Genomic DNA, 18,717 nt, shown 5'->3' on the forward strand with positions numbered 1-18,717 from the left:
CTTCGAAAGGACTGACCCTTGCCCTCCCCAGCAGAAGGGGTAGAGGAACTGAAAGACCTAGAAGTAACAGGGCCCTGAAAGGAAGCCCTACCTCTACCATGCCTCGACTTGCCTCTAGAATGAAAATCCAAAGAGGGAAACGACCATCCCTTAGCAGGCCAATTCCTATTGAACTTAGGAGGCTGAACCTGCAAAAAGTCCTTAACTGTCTGCATAGATTTAGCTTTTTCCTCCATTTTTTCAAAACTAATTCCACAGGAGGGCCAAAAGAACATCAGACTGCAAAGGAGCATCCATAATCGAGCTTTAACATGCTCCGATAAGGACTGACCTTTAAGCCAGGCATGTCTGCGAACAACAGAACTAGTAGCAGCCACCCTGGAAGAAGCTTGTAAAGCATCAAAACCACACTGCAGAGAATGCTTCCCAACCTGGTCTGAAGCATGCACTAAATCCTGAAGCTCCTTACAGTCAATACCTTCAGCTAAAGCATCCACTTTACATTTCAATTGACTTAACAAAAAATTCTGATACTTGAGCATATGAAACTGACAATTCAAAGCCCTCATAGCCAAAGTAGAAGAGGTATACAGTTTTTTACCCCACCTATCCAGGGCCCTAGCATCTTTGTCCAGAGGAACTGGATTCTTAACCACAGAGGCCTTAACGCCCTTGGGGCCTTGAGAAATAGTTTCAGGATCAGCTCTAGGTCTCTTAAACAAGTACTTGTGAGCTTCCGGAACCCTGTAGTATCTATCTGGTTTAACAGGGGAAGGAGGCAGAGAATCTGGGTTAAGGGCAGCCTCAGAAAACACATCCTGAACAACATCCAGTACAGGAGGAATAGCCAAGGGCCTGTGCTGAGGCAAAACAAAAATTCTCTCGGCCTTTTACGAGAATCAGAATAATCCTGGCCCTCCCATTTGAAATGTTCCCTCATGGAATGCAAAGTTTCAGAGAAAGAAAAATCTTCTGGAGGGGACGCAGAGGGAGAAGCATCCTCAGCTTCCGAATCAGAATAGGGAGGGAAATCCCGAAGGTCTTCCACAGAGGAATCTGACTCAATGGAAGACTGAACCAAACCCTCCAACTCCGTCTCTACCCTGGGCCTCTTCTGAGGGGGAGGCATGGAACCCCTAATTAAAGTAATCAAATCCTCAGCCATCTTCAACATGTGCTTCCTAGGAGCTGGACCCTGGGGAAAAGCACCCGCAGGGGCAGATTTAGACTTAGACTGGCCTCTGCCTAGAGAAGGAGGAGGCTTAACCACCCTACGAGGGGAGGGAGCCACAGACAACAGAGGAGCACCCTCAACCTGGCCTAACAAAGGAGAAGCCACCCCCTGTAGCAACAAAGGCTCCCCTTGACACTCAGGCACACTGTCAGAAAGAGCCACTGAAGCAGCCAGTGGTTCTACAGGACTGACGTCCGGAGCGGACGCCTCATCCTGCTTGGACCGCAAAGACTTTTCTCTGCGCTTCTTAGAAGAGCCAGTCGTCGGAGAAACCGACGGCATGTTGTAATTACAACGTTTACCAAACACCAGCCTAGCACAGTCCAACCGACGTTTAATAGTACGCTTATTAAAAGTAGCACAAAAGCGACACCCAACAACATCGTGCTCAGGCCCCAAACAAGGAATGCAGAGTGAATGGTAATCCCTATGAGGAATCTGTTTCCCACAAGAAATACAGTTATTAACTTTTTCTGACATCCGACAATACTGAGACAAGAAAAAGACAAAAAATAAAATGTCCCCAATGGGGTACTTAGCCCAACTTGATCTCCGGTCTGAAATTCGAAAACCGACAATTCCAGAACGCCGAACGGCACTTGCAAATTCTGCTTCTGCTCAGGACCATGCGGCAAGAAAGACTAAAGTTATGGTGTCGGTCATGCGCATTTATACTGACACCACGTCAGTCTCGAGCGCCATGACCGACGCCATATCTAGCCCTTTGGTATTCGGGCCGATGGAGGGCAGCGGAGTACCCACTAGTCAGGACTGCAGCAATGGGAGACGACGAACATCTTCCATTTACCAAGACTTATGTCAGAATGCTACCAGTTCAACGGTACACCAGAGAAACACTTGCTGCAAATGCAGATAGAAGCAAAATAAACCAAGAGAAATGAAACACAAAGTGTATGTTGAGTGGAGGGAGGCAGAGGTGTAAAGAAAAGTTATATCACTTATCTAAAACAGGAAAGCAGTAACAAAAAACAGTTTGATTCATAAATGTACTGAAAGAATACTCTCTCTCTATATATATATATAAAACACACGCAATATATATATATATATATATATATATATATATATATATAAAATACCTCTCAACTGTCCAGATTTTTGCCTCAAAGTTTGGTCCATTTTCATAAAATTGTCGTTTTCTCTCAAATCATTGGTAAGTCATTGAACATTGCAGTCAGAAAATGACAGACATTTGAGTTTCAGACTTTATATCTTTCAGAAAATTCATGTTAATACAAAAAGTTTGTAAGAGCAATATTTAAACATTGTCCCTATTTTTGGTCGTATGCCCCCCTCCCTCATTACTTATGGCTTTGCCCAGATTTCTTTTGTCTAAGATGCTGAGATGTACGATATATATATGAAAATGGAAAACGTCAAGTCTTCTACACTCGGTTGCTCTGAAAACTATTTGTGAGTTTGGCAAGAGCAACAGTCACATGATACTAAACGCCTGTACGTCATTTCCTGTGATGGAGCCAGTGTTGTGCTGTGGAAGTTGACAGTAGACAGAAGTGTAGTTGTTATTTTAGGATTAGCCATGTGCAGTCTCAGGGATGCTTGTGCTTTGTACTTTTTATTTCTGCACATTGAGTTGTCGTTGTACAGCATTACGGCTAGTGGAATACCTGTTTTTACAGATGACGTTTCCTTCAAGATCCACTGGCCAGGACAGGAGTTAACTCTGGTTAGTAAATATTTGCAAAAGTGTATAACCGTTTTAAACAGTATGAATTGCAGAAAATTAAAATGAAGTCAGGCTTATAACAACTGACTTTGACAGTATCAGTAAGTACTATATAGGTTTAGACTACCTGTAGATAGTGAGAGTTTAAATGAAATGTGTTATGTATGTCGTCTAGACTTGTGCATGAGTGCAGTCCGTGAAAACGAAGTTTCGATTGCCACTATTGTTAAGGTTTACAATTTAGAGAATCCGAAGTGGGAGTTGACAGCGCTTGAGGAAACAGACGTGGAACAGCTAGCTGTTCTTTACAGTTTCTGGTGTGCGCAAATTTAATACGGTATGGTGACGTAAGCTGTGACAACCCCGGAACTTGACACGAATTATTTTCTCATTAGGTAGCATGAGCCGCGGTTCACTAATGCCTTCCTACACGGGAGAAGGTTGGTCCACGTCTCTGTGAACTTGATTCCGGCGGGCAATACAAATGGGTACCTGGCAACACTGCCTGGGTTTAGTTTCTTCATGTCTTTTGGGTTTCTAATACATGACGGGAGTTGACCCCTAGGGGTGTGATTAAAGTTCACGTAATTTGTATATTGTTTCAGTCTTTGATGTTAGCCAAAGTGTTTTTCGCAGCACTCGTAATGTGCTTAGAATTCACCCTTTTTGCAATTCCTGTGGAGTTACATAGATCGGTGGCACATATAAATACGACTGTAAATTATTTTTTATGAGACTCCTTTCCCCACATGTTAAGAGGACTTTGTAAACCAATATGTACGTAATCAACTCTTTTGAGCCCCAAACATTAACCTTTCATCTTTTAGTTTAAATTCGCTTCTCCTTAACCACTCCTGTGTTAAATCCTGATCGACATGCGGTTGTTCCAGGAGTTTTCTGTACTTTCCACAATATTTTTGTTTCCCCATGTCTTGCCTTCTCATCTGATCCTTCACCTTACATTTATTTATTTGGTGCATTTAGTTGTCTGATTTTTTTTTGTCTGCTTCTGTTTTACTTTCCATTCCCGCTTGACATATGCTTTTGCTGAACTAAGCAGGGAAGACATCTTACACTTCTTCTCATGTTTTAAAACTTTCACAATGTTTGGATCTGGTGAGGTCAACACGTAGGTATGCATTCTCATGCTTGCAGATCTACACATGTAATCAGTTTTTAGGCGGCACATATTTATTTCAGAATGAGAAATGTATAATCTTGGTATACACTGATTTTTTTTTAATATAATTTTTCTTCTTTTGCTGTCCATCTGATCCAGTACCTTTTGAGGCCAGTCAATCACCCCAGGGTTTGAACTGAAGAGCAAATTGGTTTATAGCTTGAACTTTGTTCCTTGATATCAGGGCTGCTTTCAGTGTAGGTTTTATTCTTCCAAATTATTCCCTGCTGAGTTCTGTTCGCATTTGTTCGTGTTTTATTGTTGATCCTTCATCAGTTCCCAAATATTTGTACACCTCTTCCTGCTCAAGTTCCTCTATATCACTTTCCTATCTCAGATCCGTATTTTCTTGGTGCTGCACCTTTCCTGCTTTAAATGTTGCTCCTGCATATTTATCAAGACCAAATTACATTCTTTTATCATCCGAGAAAATTTTAACCACTTGCAATTGTGCTTTCAGCATCTCATCTGATGAACTGTACGGTTTTAAGTCATTTACAAAAGTAAGACAAGATGTCTTTATATTGGTCAGTTTTTGGGAGCCAATTGTTAACCATGACCCAGTCTGTTAAGTAGACAGCTTAATGGGTTAAAGGTGAGGCAAAAGACCAGAAATGACGAGTCAAGCTGAAATGTCCCCGTTTGAATTTCATTCCTTGGTTAATAATTTGTCCTTTACCATGGCTTAGCTGCAGAGTGGTTTGCCACTGTCTTATGGTCTGTGTAATGTACTTGAGCAATATAAGGTCTTTCTTATACATCTGTATGGACTCTTTTATCAATGAATGTGTGATGCTGTGAAATGCATTTTGTAATCTTATCCATGCTGTACTTAGATTCTTTAGCTTTTTACAATTCTCTATTATGAATTTATTTAGCAACAAATGATCCTTCGTTCCATATCCCTTTGGTTCTAATGCCATAATTGATTTTTCTTCTAAATGACTATGAATAGTTTCGGCATTGATTCCAGTATGCAGTTTCTACATCATGGTAAAGTATGTTATTGGTCTGTCATTTTCAGCATAGCTTGAAGTTTAACTCTTAAGGAGGAGTATTGTTTTTCTTGTAAACTAGGTTGGTGTCTGTTCTGGATGCACATATAAGTAGTTCTTATTTGGGGCTAAATTTTCTTGCAAAGATATCAATACCTTTAGCCAGAAGTTAGGTACTGCACTTGGGCCTGGGGTTTTGTAATTAGGAGCTTTTCTTAATTTTGTTTCAATTTCTCTGGCCATTACGTCATCTTATTTCATATTCTGTACATTTGAATTTTACTGTTTCTTTTACTACAACTGTCCATTCCGAATTTTTGTTATATTCCACTGAGTCTTCCTAGATATTTCTCCAAAATGTGTCTATTTCTTCTTTTTTGTGGTGTTTCTATTTCTTTTGCTTTGTTTCTCAATTTTCTGTAAAACTTTTTTTGGGTCATCAATGAATTGCTTATTTTGTATTTTTTCTTTATATTTATTTGCATATCTTTCAAGTTTTTCTGCCTGCGCTGATATCTTTAGTTTAATATTTGCAATACTGTATGATAGCTCCTGGTCTGTTCTGATACTGTGCATTGCTTTGATCCTGTCTGTCTTTCTAAGTATTTTTAGTTGAGCTGTTCCCTATTCTGTACTCTTTTTTTTTTTTTTTTTTTTCTTTGACAGTGACACTGCTTGTATAAATTGCTTTATAGTTTTCTCACTTCATTGATTCCTTGATGGCATCTGATTTCTTCCCTTTCTTTTCCTTATTGCTGTGTGTGTTTTGTGGTAAGACTTTTATCTGTGGTTAATTAGCTGCACAGTAATATATCCTGTTTATGTCTGTTATGTAACATGAATTTCTGTTAATATTCTTTTTACTTATAAATTTGTATTGTTTTAAATTAATAAAAACAACCATTACATAATCCAATCAAGAAACAGTCAATAAAACTGTATAGATAGTCCATAACCATTATTAACATTAATATATACAATAATATTTTTCTAACAAATCTTTCAATTTTTGCCAATATAATTTTTTGTGAGTATTATTAGTGGTTCTAATATGTAAAGTTTGCAGTTCTTTGCTACTTACGTTTTCGCTAGACAAATTCTGAAAAAGAAAGGATATGCTTACTTTTTCAATTTATAGTAATAACTTTCCTTGCAATGGCTAAAATTGACCAAAGGAGAGACACCTGACTTATAGGAATAGCATCCGGAATTGAAACATTCAAATAAGGGTGTCTGTTATGTTACATCTATCCGATCACAAAGCCTTGGAAAAATTACAGATTTCTTTCCAAAAAGAAATATTATAACCGTTTGACATTCTGACATCATATGTTTCCAGTCAGCCTCTCCATCACTGTTACATGTCCAGCACCTCAGATTCTAATTCTTATAAAAACTAGAGATTTTACTTGGTGTAAAAAAAATGCTTCTTTGCAACTATTTGTAAATATTTTCCAGTAAATAGATGATGTAGTGTCACCTATGGATCTTAAATGGAATTTTTATTATCTTCTGAAAACATTTCCCTATTTAGTTTTGTGGAATAATCCAAGTGAGACAAATCAAAGCCTATAATTTCAGATTTCAGGTAATAACTGGTTAAGTCTGGTATCTATTACAGATTTCTTGAATAGTAAATTACAAACGCCACTTGTTATGAATTCTAAATCTATGCTTAAAGTGCTAGAATTCTTATTTCAAATGAATAGTGATTCATATACAAATAAAGTATATTTAGGCAATAACCAATGACGTGGTGTGGTATATTGAAGATTTAGCCATGGTCGGCGTGGTTTAAAGCCAACCGTGCGTAAATTTCAATATACCACAACCACGGAGTCGGTTATTACTGTTATACAATGACATTATTTAAGAAAAATATACCTACTTTTCTAAAATAATGTCTTTGTATAACGGCGCATTACTGTTCTTCCGCCGGTGGTGGTATACTGCTTCCTTGTGTTGATGTACTGTGCATGCGTATGGGACTTGCGTTCCTACGCATACGCAATACATCAATGCTTTGAAACGGAAGCAACAGAGAAAGGAAAGTCTCCGTTGCTCCATTTTTTTTTTTTTTTTTATTTATTAAAAAAAAAAGGTTTTGGACACACTTATACCAATGGAAAAAAGTCCGGGCGACCAGACCTTTTTCCGTTGGTATATTGTGGGATTTACAACGAGCACGCTGGCCAATCAGTGTGCACATTTTGGAATATTAATGGGGGGGGGGTCATTGAATAATTGTCAGTAATTGCTGTTAATATTCTTGATTATTGTGTTCATCTGTTTTATCGGGTCTTCTAACATTTTTGGATCTTGGGTCTTAGTTTTTGTAATCTGTTTCTTTCATTGATCTTAGAATATCTATCCATTTCTAATTAATCAAGCAACTCTTCTCTTAGCTCATTTTCTAAAGGGTCTGAATTAGAACATCAAAGTTTCAAAACGTTGAATGTTTTAATATCGAACCCTGTTATGCGAAAGTTGAAAATATTGAAGCAACAGAAAACCGATTTTTTTTCCTAGGGAAAGAATTCAGTTGTCCATTTCTGTTGCTTCGGTATTTTCAGCGCTTTGGTGGAAAATTACGGGTCGGATTCAGGTAAGTGCGCGATTGAGTGTGGGTTAGGGTAATTGGGGTTAGGGTGCGGGTTAGTTATGTGCGTGATTGTGTGGACGTGAGGGTTAGGGCGGGGTAGGTGTTAGGGTTAGGGTGTGGGTCAGGTAATTGTGTGATTGTGTGGACGTGAGGGTTAGGGCAGGGTAGGTGAGTTAGAGTTAGGGCGCGGGTCAGGTAAGTGTGCTATAGTGACAGACCTTAGGGTTAGGGTTTGGGTTAAGGTAAGTGGATAGTTAGTGGTGTGTGTATAGTTTAGTGTAGGGTTAGGTGTAAGATTTTAGGTGTATGTGTGTGGATTGCTGTTTGTTTGGTGTGCTTGTGTGCTTGTGTTGTGTGTATGTGTTTTGGAACAACAGATTTTTTCCCTAGGAAAAAAATTTGCTGTTCTGTATGTTTGATGTTTTTAGCTTTCGCGTAATAGGGTTCGATATTAGAACATTTGAAGCTTTGAAACTTCGATGTTCTAATATAGGCTCTTTCTAAACTGTGGGCACATTTTTAGCTCTCTGTTTCCTGCAGGCGTTCTACAGAAAATTCCGAAATGTCTGACTGTTTGACTTATTCTCTGCAGCTGCATCCTGCGTCATCGGTTGCTCTTTTTTATGGGAACTCATTGGCCCAGCAATCCACAACATTGACTGCATCAGATTTGCCAATGTTTACCTGCTCCTTCCCTTGCTGTGCAACTTCAACTGAACTTTTGTACTGGTTTCATATTCAAGGCTGCAGTGCATCTTCACATATGCTTCCTGTTCCGCTCATTACTCCTTAATTTGGGGAGTCATTGTTCTCTCAGGCTATGATGTTACCTGAGTTGGAGTTTCTACACTAAATCCTTCCATAACATCAGTTTCTATTCCTTAATCGCTTTTTGTCCAGCTCAGTGGCCGGACTTCTTCAGATGAAGAAGTCCAGCCACTGTGCTGGACGAAAAGCGCTTAAGACAATTTGTTTCATTAAATTCAGTTCTGTGGTCTCCTGGTCATTGGCTGCTATGTTGTTTTTTTACTCAGTTTGGTGTGGTTATTATTTGAATGATTATGAAGTCTAGTAGAGTGTTGGTTTGAGTTGGGATTGGGTCTAGTGCATTCATTGACAAGTTGGAGTAGGTTGTGTTCTGCTAGAAATTCAGAAATATGGGTGGGAGGTCTTAATAGGTTTAAGTTCAAGTGTCCGAGAATGAGCAAATGCTTGTTAAGTGGTATGGAGGATACTCTTCTGCAGGTTAGGATTTGCAATTCTTGTAGTGAGAAGGGGAGTGGTAAGTATAGGTTCATAGGTTCATAGGTTCATACTAGGCTATCTGCCCGAGGGCATTTACAAGCCTAGCCCATCGTTTTGTGGCTTAGGCCACCCCTTTAGTATGGGGAACTATACCCATTATTTTTCTGTGCCTCTGTCGAGCAGTGACACTGAGGTAATCCCTGGGGTATATCTGCGATCTCCCATCCATTGGTCAAGATTTCTCTTGAACAAGGCCAGCGAGGTGCTCTGCCTCACATGTACCGGGATTTTGTTCCACAGCATAGGGAGTCTTTGGGTGATGAATCTATCCCTCCAGCACGTCCTATTAATAGCCGTGTCAAGGTTTAAGTCTCCCGCCTTGTGGCTCTGATGGATCTAGATTTTTGAGGTGAAGCATATTCATCAAATCTGGGTTTGACATGGCCTTGTATGTTAGGCAAAGGTCACCTCTGAGCAAGCGTGTTTACTGAATAGAGCTGGAGTTCTTTCAGTCGGGCAGCATAGGACAGATTTTGAGACCCTTTATCCTTTTGGTGAGGAACTTTGTGGCCTCTCCAGCTGCTGCAAGTGTCGGGTCAGATACATTCGAATGGGGCATTGTACTCAATCATTGGTCTGATGAGTGATGAGTAAAGGGAGACTATGACCTCCCTTGATCTAGATGAGAATCCCTTCATGATAAGGTGGGCAATGTAGAAGGTCTTCCTAACTACTTTAGCTACATGGGTGTCGAATGACAGACTACTATCAACCTGGGTCCCCAGGTCCCTGATAACTTCTTCTGTGCTCAGTGGATTGCCACCTATTTGGTAGCTAGGTAACCTTGTTTTTGGTATGACTATGCATTTTTGGCATTTAACTTTAGGCCGTGGCTCTGGCACCAGTTATCCGCTTCTGTGAGACCCTTCTGAAGGATATCTGTGTCAGATGTGTTTTCTACTATGGCCCAGTTTGCAGTCATCTGCAAACTTTGTCAGCCATAACCCTCCTGTGTTTGCTTGTACTAAAGTAGATGCCAAACAAGAGTGGGCCCAGGACTGAGCCCTGTGGGACACCACTTGTGACAGGCTTTGAGTCTGACATGGCGCCAGCAGCTCTGACCCTGTGGGTTCTGTCACTCAGCCAGTTTGCAACCCATCTTGTGATGTATGGGTTGACATTTAAGCTGATGAGTTTTTCAATGATAATGGGGTATTGTATCGAAGGCCTTAGCCAGATCGAGGTAGGCTGTATGGACTGCCTTTCCTCATCAATGGCTTTGGTGACTGTTTCAAAAGTCAACCAAGTTTAAAAGGCATGATCTGCCTTTGACAAAGCCAAACTGGGTTGGATCCAAAGTCTGCAAATTCCCTATGTCTTTATTTATGAGGTCCATTATGATCCTCTCCATGGCTTTGCAGATAAGGCTTGTCAAGCTAATGGGCGGTAATTTCCAGGGTCGGTGGAGGCACCGCCTTTGTGAAGTGGTCCGACAGTTGCAGTGCGCCACTCCCTGCGTAGGTATCCAGAGGGAAGACTTTGATTAAACAGCTGTCCTAGCTGTGGGTTTAATTCCTCATTGAGTTCATGGAGCACACAGCCGGGGACACCATCAGGTCCCATGGATGCTGTGTTTTTGCTTTGAGAGAGCAGTTCTCACTTGGGCTGGAGATGTTTGGGGCTGCAATCGCTTGGTATAGATATCTCTCCTTTGGGGAGGGGAGAAGTTTGCACTGAACCTGTCAGCCAGTATGTTGGCAATGTCTGTAGGATCAGTAATCTTCACATCATTTTGAACTAGCTCTGAGCATATCTGGGAGTTTCCTCCCAGGTTTCTAACATAGCTAAAGAAGGCCTTATGATTGTCTTTTGAGTCTTTAGCTATTTTTCTCTCGAAATTTGCTTTGGATGATTTTATGAGAGCTCTTAGTTTTTACTTATAGTGATCAAGGGTGTCTTACCTTTTAAGGATTTTGCTCTATCTTGTAGTAGCTTCCTCCTTTTGTTGTAGAGTTTGTTTATGGCTGGGGTCCACCAGACTGGACGCTTGCCTTTGGTACAAAGAGTCTTTGTTTTGCTTGGGATTGCCTTATCCATGCAGTCCTGCAGGTGCTGGTAGAAGGCATTTGTAAGTGATTCAGCGGCTTGAGTACTGTTTTCCGCCCGGCTCGCCTGGGCCTTAAAGGAGACCACACTAGTCTTTAGAAGTGTGAAGTCGGCTTTTGAGAAGTTCTTTACTGTGGTCTTTTTTATTTCAGGTGGGGGTGGGATGAGGACCTCATCATGCTGTGGCAATGTATAGATGTTTCAAGGTGTTGCAGGACAGCTTAACTGTTGGCCAGTTGGGGGTTCTGTCTGAGATTGTGTTGACATTAGTGAACAAGGATATGTTGAAGTTAGATTCGTAGGTTCATTGTGCTACTTCTTTGTTTAAGCCCAGCTCAGGCATTGCATATGTAGTGGTAGTCTGAAAGAAATGACTAATGGGTGGGTGATCATTTTTGTGCAAAGACTCTGTCTGTAATAATATCAGGTGAATGAGAGTGGATCGCCAGGTATTTGAAGGAACTGACGCTTTTTATTAGAAAGCTGATATGATCATAGATCATTAAAGATATTTTTCAGATTTTTTTTTGTTAGTGCCAGAGTGGTCTCTCTTATTTCTGTCACTTTTGGCATGGAAAAGGGAGCATGAGAGGTGCTGTGGTTGTGAAAGTGTGCTGTTTGGTATGCGGTATTGTTTGGTTAGATTTGATATTTGACGTTATTAACAATAATGAAATGACAGGGGTGAGTCTGAATAAGTTATTTTTGTATGGTATTTATTTTTTATTTTATTTAAAATGATGTATTTTTGTGGAAAGAGTCATTTGTTTGTATGGTAGTAGTGGTTAGGTGTTGAGTTTGTTGAAGTTAGTGGTGAGTAGAGGCAATGTTCTGGTTTGTTAGGAATGAAGATTTTATGTAGTTATATGAAGGTGATGGCTGAGTTAGTAGATGTGGGTGAATTAACAGAATGGACCAAACTGAGTTGAATTTAAGGTTGGCTTATTTGTGTCTTTAAGAGGGGTACATATGCTTGGAGGGGTTTGGTGGTGTATCTAATACTGGAAGAGGTGGCAACAGAATTGAGTGGAGAAAGTGAAGTGGCTCACATTCCCAGGCTTCATTGGTCTGTGCACGTGCAGAATAAGGGCAGAGATTTGGTGTGTTTAACTGTGGAAGGCAAGCTACACAGGATTATATGTTTAATATAAAATTAAAAATCAGAGCATACCAAAAATTAAACGCTGGCAACTGGTTCAGGCAAATAAAACGGTAGTCTCCAAATTAAATAAGTGTATTTAATGGATAAAATGTTTGGTTTGTTTTTCATTTTTGAGTTTAAATATCAGAACATGCTGTTTTGTGACCCTTTATGTGGTTGTGAGGTATGGCATGTTCAGAAAGCCCGTAATTTAAGAGACTTGTACTGCAGTATTTTACCAAATACACGGGAAACAAAATGTTTCCCATTATCAGCTAATAGTGTGGGAGACTTACATATGCTCACTCAGACCTACTGGGTTGTAATCTGAGAGGCCACTGTATGATGTATCTCTCTGTGTATGTATGTATGTATATGTATATGTGTGTGTATATATATATATATATATATATATATATATATATATATATATATAGTTTCACTTTACAATCCCAAAGTACTGAAATATCGAAATTCAGTATCCCGGGACTGTAAAGCTGAAAGTTTAAAAACCCGAAACCCCAAAAGCACGAAATTCTAATTTGCGACTACCCACATACACACTCCACACACAAACAAGCACACATACACCTTCCTCCCTACACTATAAACTAACAAAACACACACAAACACAACAAAACAAACACAAATGCTAACCCTACATATTAGCGGAGGGGCAAGCCCCACCCTGCACCTCCCACACTTAGTATATATATATATATATATATATATATATATATATATATATATATATATATATATACTAACTCAGAGGTCGCACTAAAAACACAAAAAAAATCACTACCTTGCACAAACATACATCACATATGTACAAATACCACCACTCCCAACACTTACAAACTCACACTCTCACCTACCTACCCCAACCCACACCTCAAAACTCCAAACACACTCACACACACTAAAATCCCTAACCAAAACCCCTAGTAAAACATCACTTACCTAAATCTCCAACTACATCCACACCGCGGATTCGACATTTCCGCATTCATCATTTCCACACTTGGTATTCAGCACTTTCACACAAGTGCAGTTTCGACACTTTGGTCTTGAGCTACTGAAGTTCGGTATTTCAGTAGCTCAAGATTCTGAAGTGTAACCATCCATATAGGTTTACCTTTGAAACTGCAAATCACAGTGGTTCGATGCTCATATGAGCGACTCGAAACCACAAAACTGGACATGTCGACAGGCCTTAATGTTCGAAAAACAGCAAATCGAAAAGCAGATTTTTTCGAACATTAATGTCGAAAAAAAAACAAAGTGTAACTGCAATGAGCGAAACTCACTGTGCATTCGCTCATTGCACATTCTAACCTTTTTCCATTCGGCGTTTGCAAACTTTGCAGACTGCCTTTCAGACATTTGCGGTTCGCCCTTGTGCAATATGCACATGTAAAAGTAAACCTATATGGTTGTAATATTGAACATCTGTAATATCAGCAGAAGTGACTGAAGAATTATATGATCTATTCCGCTGCTATTATCGTGTGGGAGGTTGCAGAACATCAGAGAATGAGGATTTGCCCTTATCCCACTGTTGTGCAATCTTTTGTGTTCATTTAAATAGTTAGCAAGGAGTGTGAGGGTCTAGGGGGAACTTGACCCCCCTGCAGAAATAATGATTTTTTTTCATTATTTTGACTTTTGATCCTTTGGACCAATGTTTTAAAGTTCGATGTTTTCGTACTTCGATATTTTGAAGTACACCCTTGTACACAGACACTTATTTTGTGTGTGTGTGTGTTTGTGTTTGTGTGTGTGTGTGTGTGTGTGTGTGTATGTGTGCATGCATTTTTATTTGAATTTGATAACCAGGTAGTTCTCTTATCATTTACAGTATCAGCCCTCCGTGCATTGTTACAGCAGATATTATGCAGAAAGGTTAACACAGTGCAAAGATTCAGACAGATTTATATAAATATATGTAAAAGCCTACAGTTACAAAGTTCTTAATAAAAAAAAATTTAAAAATGAGCAAGGAGTATGAAAAAGGTATACGTTAAGGAAGTAGGCTGACCATAGGTAAGAGGGAAAGTGCTGAAGATTAGGTTATGTGTCTTAAGAAAAAAAACATTTGCAGTTCTTGTTTTTGAAGAAATGTTTTTAGCTGTCACTAAAATTTGGGGTATGAGTAGATGGGGGGAAAGTCCCTAAGCTTAAGGTCAAATATGAAAAAGCACTGGTCAGTACACTTATGTTTGTGTTGAGAGCTATGAGGAGGGGTCTTGAGTAGCTGTGATTTATTTGATTATAGGAACGAGTTCACTATATAAGCTTAGCAGCTAAAAGGGAGAGAGTTTGATAATTTCGGAGTTTGAAAAGTTGTGATCCAAACAGCGGGTTGGACCTCTGACTGGAAGCCATTTTGCTTTTTCAAGGGTTTTCTAGTGATGTTCATTCCTTGTGGAAAAAATAATGAAATGGCAGATGTTAGAAGTATTGTGATGTTTCGTTTAAAGGCTGTTAGTGTGATACCATATTTTAGCTGCGAATGCAAGATACTTTTATGTATGGCTATTCTAGTGGCTAGAAAAAAGGGGGAGATTTTGGTGATCCAGAGAAAGAGTGAGTTTAATCTTTTTCTCCAGATAGAGATTGAAGCTGAGACTGGGATCTAGTCATATACCTAGATGTTTGAAGACATTGAAGTTTTCTGTTAGAATGCTGATTTGATACCGCATTCTAAAGACTTGGGATATCTTTCAGAGTATTTTTTAGTACTAAAGAACAGTTTTAGTTTCAGAAGCATTTAGTACAAAGTTTTTATTGTTGACACGGTGAATAAGTGGTAGTAATTCAACATTATGTTTCTGTTGAACTAATGGGCGAGAATGATTTGAACGGAACAGGACTTGTACCATTGGCATAAAGTAAGTGAGGAAGATCATAGGGTAGTATGTTAATGCAAATGGAGAGTAAAGCTGGGGCAATTCAGCTTTGAGGGACTCCCCTATTGAAGGAGGGTTGACGTAGAGATTTTGGATCTAAGATAGAAGCAAAGTGTTCATTTGATAGGTAGTTTTGGAGCCATGAGATGACATTTGAGCCGAGAATCTGTTTCAACTTGATGGTCTAAGAAAGTGGAATGACCTGCTAGATCAAATGGCCTGGTAAGGTATTCACTGTAAGCACAATTTCTTCATAGAGAGTCCAGAGTGCAGTCATTGGGTTTACTTCACTTCACCGAAATCCCATTTTACTGAAACCCATTTCACTGAGACCAAATCGCTTAAAGTTCATTCACTGAAAACTTACAAAGCTACATTTCACAAGACTAAATAGCAAACCAAAGACAAACAAACTCCTAAAACTAAGCCTACCAAGCTACATTTCACAAGGCTAAATAGCAAACCAAAGACAGACAAACTCCTAAAACTAAGCCCATCTCCTTTCACAACTTAAAAACTACTTATTTGTCCTGTTAACAGAAACCAGACAACATAAAAGCAAACTAAGTGGGGGGCTATGCCCCCACACCTACCAACGTGGGGGGCTGTGCCCCCCCACCCTCCCTAACTATATATACTAACTCCAGGTCGCACTACATTGGGGATGAGGGCATATGCTTCACAGTACTTTACACACTGCCACATCAAGCCTATAGCTTACAATTCCATGAAATGAGATTCGGTGAAATGACTTTTCAGTAAAATGAACTTAAGGTGATTTGGTCTCGGTGAAATGGGATATCGGTAAAGTGAAATAGACCCCAATCATCGTTCTACTACATTATATGTATATATAATGTGTGTGTGTGTGTGTGTGTGTGTGTGTATATAAATATGTATGTATTAATGTGTGTGTATCTCCTAAACAAAAAGTGTTTTTATTAACGTAGTATTCTGTATGTAAAGGTGAAAGGATTATTTTAGTACTTACAGATTTTTCTATCCATGGGAAGCTCACAAGTTGTTTAGAAACTAACAGTGGCAAGTCCTTGCCAAACATTAATTTGCTGAAGTACAGTTCACTGCACACACATTCATCTTTCTCTTTTTTGTGGTGTTTTGTTTTTGACTACCAGAATGATAATTTTTGAACACATTAAGCACTAATTATAACCAGTGACATTCTTTATTGGGTCACTGTTTCGGTGACCATTACAAATGGAACACAAACTGCCAAGGATACTGTACGTCTATGGGCTACAAAGCTTCAGCCACCATCCTCACATGTTGTACATTTGTCCTTGGCACGAGCAGACATGGCAGTATGAGAGGGAATGTATGGACTCACCAAAACTCAGAACTTTCTTGGGCTAGTAAACTTTAAATACTCTTGTCAGTGTCACTTGTAATAGTGGTTGGCTTCAGCACATTGTCTTCAGGAAAGTTAGTTCCCCATTGGTGACAGTTATTTCTTTACAATATGTTGTGTAAATTCTTGTAGCTATCAGAAAAGCAATGTGCAGTTGTGGGCACCAAATTTCATACAATAACTCCTACTCTGTGTACTTTGTTTTGGAGATAAAGATGACATTGGATCCTGTTTTTAATTTGTCAGTGCTTCACCCCTAAGACTTTTTTAGTAGTAGATTAAACTTCTTTACATTTTCTTGAAACTCTGTCAGGACTTTGTCTGAGTGGCTATAGCATCTTCCTCCTCTGAGATGGAACTTCTAGTTCAGGTAAACAAGAACTTACTGAGAGAGGTGCTTGATGATAAATGAACAACCTCCTGTCTAGTGCAAATCTGTGATTGATAACTCTGCCATGGTGTATTTGCAGCCCCCTAATGTCCATGTACTCTCCTGAACCCTGTAAGTTCAACCCTTTTGGAAGCTATGATTTTTGTCATGCTGCCTCTATTTCCCTCAGATTCTCAACCTCTGACCCTTAAAAAGCCAGACAAGGTTTCCAATGTTCTTGATTTACACAAATATCTCTATAAAATCCTCTGCTGAGCCTGCTGTCATATCTGTTGATGCTGATGAATTTGCTACAACCTTCCGGTCTTCTAACCCAGTCCCTAATGATGAAGATACATAACTCTTAATGGAATATTTTGATTAAGGGTAAATTCTTTCATACCCGTAGGGAAAGAATGAAGTCTAATTAAAGCATGCCTTCTCGTAACTGTCTCTAAGGCAGCTGCAAATGGGACAGTTATGCGAAAGCATACTTTAATTAGACTTCATTCTTTCCCTAAGGGTATGAAAGAATTTACCCTTAATCAAAATAATCAGATTCCTAGCTTCTTTCACAATCCTTAAATCAAGAGATAAATGACTGCATTTCCTTGATGTTCATAGGCAGTTGAGACATTATCTGGACAAAACTAAAGAAATCAGAAAATCTAATCAACTTTTTGTATGCTGTGATGGTAAGAAAAAAAAGGCACAGACAGCTTCTAAACAAATTATTTATAGATGGCTTCCCCCTCTGTTCAGTGCTGCTATACTAACTGTGGCAGAAATAACCCTGAGAGTATCGAGGCTCTTTCGAGTAGAGCATTTGCCACGTCTGGGGCTTTTTGGTAGAGTGTGGATTCTAAATCCATTCTGGAACCAGGTACTTTGTCCTCTTTTCATGCATTTACCAAACATTACAAGCAGAATGTTGTCTCCAGAGCAAGAACTGGACTCCAGTCCTTCTCCATTCACACTTTCTCCCTGAGCTTTGGCACCATCCCTTATGTAAGGACTACTGTGACAGTGATGCAATGAAAAACTTACCATAACGTTAGAGGTTACTGTTGCAGGGTTGGTACCCGATCCTGGCCATGGAAGGGATTATACAGGGGGGGTGGAGGGGAGGGTATCTTCCTTTTTTTCTTTTCTGACAAGACTTCTGTCTGGGCAGTAGGCTTTAGCCTCTTTTCCAAGGCGTAAGAAAGTTTTGAGACATTCATACTTCATTCCTATAGTGGTACATCTATTGTGCTAAGGATGAATGTATGGTGCATAAGAAAGGCGACTGAAGCTTTGTAGACTAGCCCGGACATATGGTATCCTTGGCAGGACACATCAGCTATGTAATGGCTACTGTATCAGTGAGTTGTCTGAACATCTGCTATTAGGTTGTTCTCTACACAACTGCACTTTATTAAAAATTCTGTCATAATTAGGTTAAGTACTTGAGACAGCTTTGCTAAAAAAAAAAAAAAAGATTGTATGAATTATGTAACTTATGTGCTAGTCACCAAAGACCATTTTGCAATGCTCTTGTTTGAAGATATTTACCTGCACCATAGCATATTTTTTCTCTCTCATTTGAATAACTCCTCTACAGAGTCATAGATAATGCAGTAAAATTCAATACTACATTCTGTAACCAAAACAATAAAACAACACTCTGATATAGCATGTTTAAAAGACAACTGACAAGACTCCATAAGTGTCTCCCAGCATCACAGTACCCATTACCAGACCAGCTTTTTAAAACCACTGCCACACCATTTAGCCACATCCGCTGCTGGCTTGTTTTATGCTGATAAGCTTCAGGACATCTGTCTCTGTCTCCTTCCCCTCTCTCAGTGACTGT

The 18,717-nt window shown here is 39.5% G+C and overlaps 1 protein-coding gene across 1 annotated transcript in view; it reads left to right on the plus strand.

The window, feature by feature from the left end:
- The first annotated feature begins 2,704 nt into the window (after positions 1–2,704).
- The window catches only part of ERLEC1 (endoplasmic reticulum lectin 1), a 1,331,813-nt gene continuing 1,315,800 nt past the window's right edge, over positions 2,705–18,717 (plus strand). The window contains exon 1 of the mRNA XM_044055082.1: positions 2,705–2,942. Coding sequence (XP_043911017.1) covers positions 2,796–2,942 — 147 coding nt within the window. The 5' untranslated portion in view covers positions 2,705–2,795. The remainder of the gene's footprint in view (positions 2,943–18,717) is intronic.

Source organism: Protopterus annectens, chromosome 1.part2 (genome assembly GCF_019279795.1).
Source record: "Protopterus annectens isolate FY-2018-M chromosome 1.part2, PAN1.0, whole genome shotgun sequence".
Taxonomy (NCBI): Eukaryota; Metazoa; Chordata; order Ceratodontiformes; family Protopteridae; genus Protopterus; species Protopterus annectens.